Source organism: Ixodes scapularis, unplaced genomic scaffold, assembly GCF_016920785.2.
Source record: "Ixodes scapularis isolate PalLabHiFi unplaced genomic scaffold, ASM1692078v2 ptg000005l_1___fragment_1__unscaffolded, whole genome shotgun sequence".
Lineage (NCBI taxonomy): Eukaryota > Metazoa > Arthropoda > Arachnida > Ixodida > Ixodidae > Ixodes > Ixodes scapularis.
Genome location: NW_024609885.1, coordinates 2,907,105 through 2,915,585, shown reverse-complemented (window position 1 = coordinate 2,915,585; position 8,481 = coordinate 2,907,105). Strand labels below are relative to the sequence as shown.

General features: G+C 46.4%; 1 protein-coding gene across 1 annotated transcript; it reads right to left on the bottom strand.

The window, feature by feature from the left end:
* Nucleotides 1–216: 216 nt before the first annotated feature.
* LOC121833861 lies at nucleotides 217–8,275 on the bottom strand. Its single transcript, XM_042287574.1, has 4 exons — nucleotides 8,142–8,275; nucleotides 6,813–7,691; nucleotides 4,787–6,221; nucleotides 217–387 (listed from the first exon to the last, which is right to left on the bottom strand). Exons 1-4 carry the CDS (start codon nucleotides 8,273–8,275, stop codon nucleotides 217–219), a joined length of 2,619 nt encoding a protein of 872 aa, XP_042143508.1.
* Nucleotides 8,276–8,481: the final 206 nt, after the last annotated feature.

Genomic DNA, 8,481 nt, shown 5'->3' with positions numbered 1-8,481 from the left:
TAATCGGGAATGCGACGTTGGTTCCACGTGATATTTTGGGTATGACCTTATTTTGATCTCCTAAAGCGATATCGGCCCCTTTTATAGAATCTATGTTTTGGGGGAGTTGCCCTTTTAAAGTAGTTGGTCAGGGACTGGAGCAAAGCCTATTTTTCGGGCAAGAAAACGGCGTGCCTGAGCACTGCTACCAGGACTGGTACTGACGCTCTGAATATCTTAAAAGCTGTCATCCTGGACACCAGACAGTACACCAAAAAGGGAAAATTTCAGATTGTGATAGAGCTTCATCATCGTTAGCAATACTGCGTCCGCGTTACTGATGCTGAAGTCCTTCCTCTTGTTCGACATGCGAGACTCCACATACAGGTCGCAAATGTTGTAGAATAACTTAAAATGGCACACAGGTTAGTGATACAAGGGCCGGTTTGTTTTTAACCCGTACAATCCCGAGCACTTGTTCTTTCTCAAGCTGTAGGGTATCAGCTTGGCTTCCAATGTCTTTCTTCGAGCTGTGAAGTTCAGCCTTGAAGAGCTGAAACACTAAAAACAACTCTGGTGTCAACAAGAATTATGTTGACGTCACTCTCATACTGGGCACGCAATGTTTACTCTCTCCCCTTTACAAAAATTGTTATACCTTTCTATAGAAAAGTTTCCGAAAAAGTCAATAGAGGATATAGAATGTCAACAGCTTGTCTCTTGCTATTAAATGTCAACAGCTTCTCTACAGAAAAGCATCAGAGAAAGTCTGTTGACATCCTATTGAAAATTGACCCACTTTTTTATTGAAAGTCAGCAGACTTTCTGTGATGCTTTTCTATTGAAAATCTCTTGAAAAGTCACGGTTGAATATTAAATGTCAACAGCTTTTCAAAAGAAAAGCGTAAAAAGTCGGTTGGCTTTTTATTGAATATTGGCCCACTTATTAATTGAAACTCAACAGACATTCTGTGATGCTTTTTGTTGAAAAGCTGTTGACATTCAATATTCCCTGTTGACTTTTTTTACAGCATTTCAAAAGAAAAGTACAGTGCTCAACGAAACGAAATGGGCCAGCGGAACGCGTGGCCTCCAGAACTTGCTGCGCCATCTACCGATAAAAGACGGGCTGCCTGGTGACGCGAGTCGCGCATGCGCAAAACTGATACGAGCGCTCAGCGGCTGTTCGCACACAGGCGCGCAACCCCCGATAATCTGCGCAGGCCATGATTTTGCGGAGTGACCACGTTTATTTTTCCTCAGAGACACCGTCGTGATGATGTGCATGAGTTTATCTTGCTTCAAATATATAAAAAAGAAAAGATAAAGCTTCATTTTTTATTCCATAAAAGATTGATGAGCCAGCGCGTCCGGCCTTTTGCAGCTATAATATATTAATGCAGAGTTTTATTTTTTCGTGGTTTTATTCACTTTTAGCGAGCGTCTGACAGTCATTAAAAAGCGTGTGCTGTGTCAACATAGTTTATTTGACATGTTACACAATGCTGCGCCTACCAGAAAAAAAATAATATAAGTAACGTGCTTGTTTTATTATCAGCACCTTACTCTAATATTTGCAGAACTCTCCATTGGCTTCACAAATAGCATTCATGCGACGCGGAAGGGATTCATAAAGATTCACCACCAACTCTGGACATTGCCGCAGCCTGTCCCATTCTTCCTTCACAGCATCCCATAGCTGGTCAGTCGTGACGGAGTGAAGTCCTCGCCGCGATAGCTGGATCTTCATGTTTCCCCAGATGTTCTCGATGGGGTTCATGTCAACCCCTTTTGGGGGCCATGGCATAACCGCCACTCCGCGTTCCTCTAGAAGGTCACGCACACGATTTGACTGATGAACAGGACAAAGGTCATGTTGAAAAAAAAAGCATCCGTCAGGGAAAGGTCCCTCAAGAACGTAAGGAATGAGCTCGTGCTCAATGACGTCGCAATACGTTTCGGAGTTAAGCCTCTGGATTCTTACAAGTGGACCAAGTCCTTCCGCTGACAATGCCCCCCAGACGTTAACGGTTTGTCGGCCACTCCTGCCCACACGCTGCAAGTAAGGGGCATCATACCTGAAACATCAAAATCACAAATTATAAGATCCGGCTTGTTAAAAATTGTCGTGTTGCTCAAAAGTAACATACCGTGCACCTCGCGGTCTCCAAACTTGTTTTCCTTGGTGCCAGTCAGTTGAGAAAGAGGACTCGTCGCTGAAAACAACGGTTTTCCAGTCTTGAATCGTCCATGATGTCTTTTCCATGGCAAACCGCAGGCGGATATCTTTTTGTCGAGGAGTTAAAATTGGCTTCTTGCACGCAGCATAGCTCCTAATACCCGCTTCTGCAAGACGGCGTCGCACAAGTTGGTCACTGACATTCAGACCAAGTTCGCCTCGAATGTCACGGGCCGTAATAAAAGGCTGGTCGACTGCAGCAGCGAAGATCCATCGATCTTCCTCATCGGTAGTGGACCTTGGGCGGACGTCGTGAGGAGCGTCATGGATGCGGCCGTTGTCGTCTCGAAACGCCGTGAAAATTCGGGCCACTGCGGTTCGGGTCCTTCCTGTCATCCGGGCGACTTCTCGTTGGGGCATTCCCGCGCGGCATAGGGCCACAATTCGCCAGCGTTCGTGAATTGGCACTCGCGACGGCATCTTCACGAATGGATACTGATGGCAGTGAACCGACAATTTATAGAAAAATAAATGTGAAGTGAAATGGCACTGTGCTTTTTATTAAAAGAAAAAAATATTGCCCTTTTGTTCCTTTTCTTTCATATTTGAGACAAGATAAAAGTATGCACAGGGCGTCAAACAGATCGCGATAAAACCACGCGCCGATTAAATAATAAAAAAAGGCTATCACTCTGCAGAGATTACCCATCGGGAGTTGTGCACAGCGTGGGAACAGCCGATGAGCGCTCGTATCAGCTTTGCACACCTCCGACTCGCGTCACCAGGCAGCCCGTCTTTTATCGGTAGATGGCGCAGCAAGTTCTGGAGGCCACGCGTTCCGCTGGCCCATTTCGTTTCGTTGAGCACTGTACCATCAGATGTTTTCTTGGCTCAATGGAAAAGTGACACGGAAGATATGAGATGGCAACTATTTTTCATTAGCTTTTCAATTTACTTTAGTGAATATTGTACCACGTTTCTTGGTTACTCGAGGCTATTCATATTGCACGTTTGCCTTTGACATTATGCCATTCATTAACCCTCTTCTGCTGCCTTTCCATTGCATTTGTAGTCCCTACAAAAAACTGACTACCAGGCACTTTTGATCACATTGTATAATTAAAAAAAAATTTGAGATGGTTGTGATACGTCATTTGTGTACTTATAACTATTCCTGATGATTGAAATCGTGCCATTGGATTTCACTCAAGTTTATTAGTTCCAATACTACAAGTCTATTTTTTCGAGTCCTTTGACAGCATGTTGTTTTGTTTTTTTTTACTTCGCGTCATCCACCTTGCAATGGCTGCAGACGTAGGCTGGGGAAGGAAAACGTTTTTGCTACAATCAGCCAGAATCAATACTTTTGTTGAGGAACCAAGGAATACGAAGGCAATTACGCTAGACAAATCGGTCGGTGCGACATTTTCCTTTACTGTTCGTTTTTCAGACTGATAAAAATTACAAAATGCATGAGCTCCCGCCGCTTCTCTTCTTTCTCATCGCCCGGTTGCAACATCCTCCCCGAGCCTGAAGTTGACTTGGACGAATTTCCAGCAAATAAAGTTTCTGCGCGGGTCTCTTTATGAGCGTACCGTTTTGCTGTTTCACGAGACAGGCACGAACAATTCCGTCAGTTCCGGGGTACGTCTCTACGATTCTCCCCAGTTCCCAGAACAGCTTAGATGCTCGGTTATTTTCCACTATGACTACGTCGTCCACTTTCAGGGAGCAAGTATTGGTGACGAGATATTGATGAGCTGACCGCAACTCCAACAGGTACTCAGACCGCCAGCGTTTCCAAAAATGTTCCATGATTATTTTTCGATACTGGAACTGGCGAGCTGTTTCCTTCTGTGTCACGCATCCTGGGCGGTCGTTAGACAAGCTTGTTTCTGGTAGAACTGTCAAACTTTGCCCTATTAAGAAATGTGCTGGCGTGATGACTGAGGGGTCTCCTACTCCCGAGTAGAGATATGTCAGTGGTCTTAAGTTTACCATTGCTTCCACCTCAGCAAGGACAGTCGTCAGTGCTTCGAAGCATAGGCTGCTTCTGCCCAACACTTTCTTAAGTGCTGCCTTGACAGATCGAACGAGCCTCTCCCACCACCCGCCCCACCATGGAGCGGCCTCCACAATGAACTTCCAGTTGATTCTGTGTTCTGCAATGTATGATTTGAAAACTTCTTGCTCCAGTGCACCCAATGCCTTCTGGATGTCTTTTGATGCTTTCTTGAAGGCTAGTGCATTATCAGAATATATGTCCAGTGGTATGCCTCTTCTTGCTATAAAACGCCGGAATGCAAGCAAGAAAGCTTCAGCAGTGAGGCCCGTTGAGAGCTCGAGGTGAACTGCTCGCGTGGAGGCGCATGTGAAAAGTACGATGTACGCTTTGCTGCAGCTACCGTCGTTTCTTTTTGCGTACAGCGGCCCTGCGAAGTCGACTCCGGTTACCTCGAACGGCTTTGCCTTCTTGATTCGATCTGTCGGTAGCGGAGCTTGCTCAACAGCAGTTGGCCTCGCATTCAACCGTGAACATACGAGGCAACTTTTTATTACCTTCTTGGTCAGCTGCCTAGCACGTATTATCCAGTACCTCTCTCGTAGGTAACACATTGTGCTTGTTACTTCCCCGTGCATAACCTTACAATGAGCGTGCATCACAATTAGCTTGACAAAGTCATGGTCGTTCGGTAACAGGACTGGATGTTTCACATCGAGACTTTCCGTCAACCTCTGCAGTCGTCCTCCGACCCGCAGGATTTTGTTTTCGCCAAAGAGAGGATGATACTCTGCGAGTCTTACATTAACCTCTGTCGTATTTTTCTCGCGGAGCATAATATCCGTCTGAAACCTTTCGTTTTGTATCTGCCTGATCCAATACTGCTCTGCTTTGTCCAACTCTGCCGCAATTAATCCACCTCGTATTTTGTCATTTCTCTTCTGTGCGTTGTTAGCGAACCTGATGACCCAGGCAGTGATCCTCAGAACCTTCTGGTAATTCTCGTAACTTCCGGTGTCGAACAATGATGGAACTTCTTGGCCTTTCTCCAACAGCACATGTGTCTCTTCTTTTACTTCGAGTTGAGGCGTGTCTTCCAAGAACACTGAAGATTCAGGACATTCTGAAGGTTCTTGACTCAGCCAACTCGGCCCTTTCCACCAAAGAGAGTTAGCACGAAGCTCCTGAACGCCTAGTCCTCTGGTCAAGAGATCCGCCGGATTCTCTTGACCGGGGCAGTGCCTCCAGTGGTCCGGGGATGTCATGACGCGTATCTCTGCCACCCTGTTTTTTACAAATGGCTTCCATTTTTCAGGGACTCCTCTCACCCAACTGAGGGCAACCGTTGAGTCAGTCCACATAATGTAATCAAGTTCCACGTCATAATATGACTGTTTTATGTATCGTAGGAGTCTGGCTCCAATATTCGGCCCCATCAGCTTCAACCTAGGCAGTGATAAAGGTTTTATCGGTGCCACTCTTGTCTTCGCAACAACTAACATGGTAGCTGTTTCTCCTTGGTCATCGGCTGTTCTAAAGTACGCACAAGATCCGTAGGCTTTCGTGCTTGCATCTACGAAGACGTGTAGCTGTACTTTGTTGGCTCCTGCCTGGATGCCTCGCTTGACATGTCTTGGTATACTTAACGAGTGCAGTTGAACAAGGTCCGCCGTCCGAGCGTGCCATTCAGTGATCAAATCAGCGGGGAGTTCTTCATCCCAGCTGATTCCCAATGTCCACAGCTTCTGAAATAGCAGCTTAGCTGTTAGGACGAAGGGCGCGATCAATCCAAGAGGATCGAATACTCTTGAGGCTGCCTTGAGGATGAACCGTTTAGTGTCCACATTTGCTGAGAGGAATTCAAGCAAAGCTTCAACTTTGTAAATAAAGCAGTCCCCTTCGTGATCCCACATCATTCCAAGTACCTTGGAGGTTGGTGAAGGTGAGAGGCTTGTTTCTTCGGTCATAAATGTTGGCTCCTCCTTGTTGAACTGCTCCTGCAGTTGCTCATTGTTCGCAGTCCATTTCCGGAGTGTCATTCCTGCCTGTCTCATGACGTTCCTGGAAGTGTGGTAAAGCCTCACGGCATCCTCAATATCGTCGGCTCCGAGCAGTAGATCATCAACGCAGAAAGATGTCCTGAGTTTCTCTGCTAATTGTGGGTCTTCGCAGACCAACTTCAAGTGATGTTGTATTGTAGCTGTGAGCATGAATGGACTAGACGTGGACCCGAAAGGAACCCGAGTCATCCTCCACTCTTGAATTTCTTCCTTGTTGAAAGGGAAACTTGGCTCCTCAGCAAACCAAAGAAATCTACAAGCATCACGATCATCTTCACGGATGGCAATTTGTAAAAACACTTTCTTAATGTCGGTGGTCATTGCAACTGAGTACCATCTAAACCGAAGCAGGACCTGCAGAAGCTCGGGGTTCAAGTTGGGTCCTGTTACTAGGCACTCATTCAACGACCTGCACCCTTTGGCATGAGAAGATGCGTCGAAGACGATCCTTAACTTTGTTGTTGTTGCATCTTCACGTATTACTTCTTTATGCGGCATGTAATACATGACCTGCGCGCTGTCGCTTTCCTTTCTGCTCTTTATCACTTCTGCATGCCCATCACGCAAATACTGTCTCATTGCATGATCATACCGCTTGAGTAATCCCTCCTTTCGTGAGATTCTTCTCAACAAGCTCCCTAGACGTAAAATGGCAACTTCCCAGTTGTTTGCCAGCATATCAAAAGTGTCTTCTTTCCACGGCAGAGCCACTTCGTATAGTCCGTTTTTCTTAATGATGTTTTGCTCAAAGTGTGTAATGGTGTCTGCATCAGTGTCTCCGAGCTCACTGTCGGCAACTCCCATTCTGTCTAACTCCCAGAAGGGCTGTAGCGCCTCTTCCACTTGGGTTTCCTTTGCCTTCGCTTGTAGGACACATATCATCAGACTTGAATCCCATTGGAGCCTTCCCACCTGTCTTGAAGGACCTTGCAGCGTCCAGCCCATCTTTGTGTTGATCGCTACCAATCCGTCCACATCTGCGCACCTGATCACGTCTCCTGTGCAGAACTTCCACAACTGGTCGGATCCAATCAACAGACTTTTTTCAGGAACTGTTTTTACACCTGGGAAAATCACGTCGTCTGCCAAATTCTTACTGCTTTCTCGCAGAAATCGCACAAACGGGATGTCCGTTGTTGGCGTAGATACGTCCTGGCAAATGACCGGGATGGAAATTGCTTCAAAGGTTATTTCTGTATTGTCAAATTGACTTTTGAGCTTTACCTCCACAACGGGACTGCGCTCTATAACCTTCGAAGCATTACTGGCGAAAGTGTTGAGTGCTATCTTTGTTGTCCGCAGGACTTTCAGCCCTAGGCGTTGCGCTACCTCTTCTTTTATAAATGTGCGCTGACTGCCACCGTCGATTATTCCCTTGACATAGCAGCTGCCAGCGTTGGTCACTAAAAATGCCTTGAACGTCTGGAGATATATGCCGTCACTAAACTTCTTTTCTGAGCGCGCGCCCGAGCTGGATGCAGACACGCAAATCGTATCGTTACCTTGGGGCGAACGTTCCTTCATCCGCCTAACAAACTCAGGATCGCACATTGTGGTTGCATGTCTGGCTCTGCAAACTGCGCAACTGAGGTTTTTTCTGCAATCTCGTGCTCGGTGACCTTTCAATGTGCATCGGAAACATCTGCAGTCTTTTGATAACATACTTAATTTTTCCTCTCTCTGTTTGCTGCAATCAAAAGATGGCGTGGTGTGCTTCTTTGAATGGCAGAAAAAACACTGAGAATGTGTAGCATTTGTTGCGTTATGAAAAGCTGATGCTGATGCAAACGACTTTACCTTTGTCTCGTGTTTACCTCGAGCATCCTCAAGGCTACTTCTTTCTCGGCTTTCTACTTCCACACGCAGGAAGCGAAGCATTCCATTCAATTCGGTCACTGACTCCGACGTAGTATCCGCTGACCTTGAAGTTCCAGCCGCCGATCCGTCTCCTTGGTCTTGAGCCGCTGCGTTGGTGAAAGCGGTGTTGTTGACTTGCCGGTGATACTCCACTGTAACCTCGTAAGGCAACGCCCTGACAAGAATGTCACAGAGCATGGCTGAAAAACTTGACGTGGGAACAATCAAAGAGTTTAGACACCGAACGTTGAGTTGTGTGGTGTCATACAGGTTTCTCAACCCTCTCACGTCATTAGCTGAAGCATCGTGCGGTAGATTTCTGAGGGCATTCAGATGCTGCCGCTCTATTCTCCTCTTCTCTCCAAACCTCTGTTGCAAGATGGTGATCGCTTCGGCATAGCATA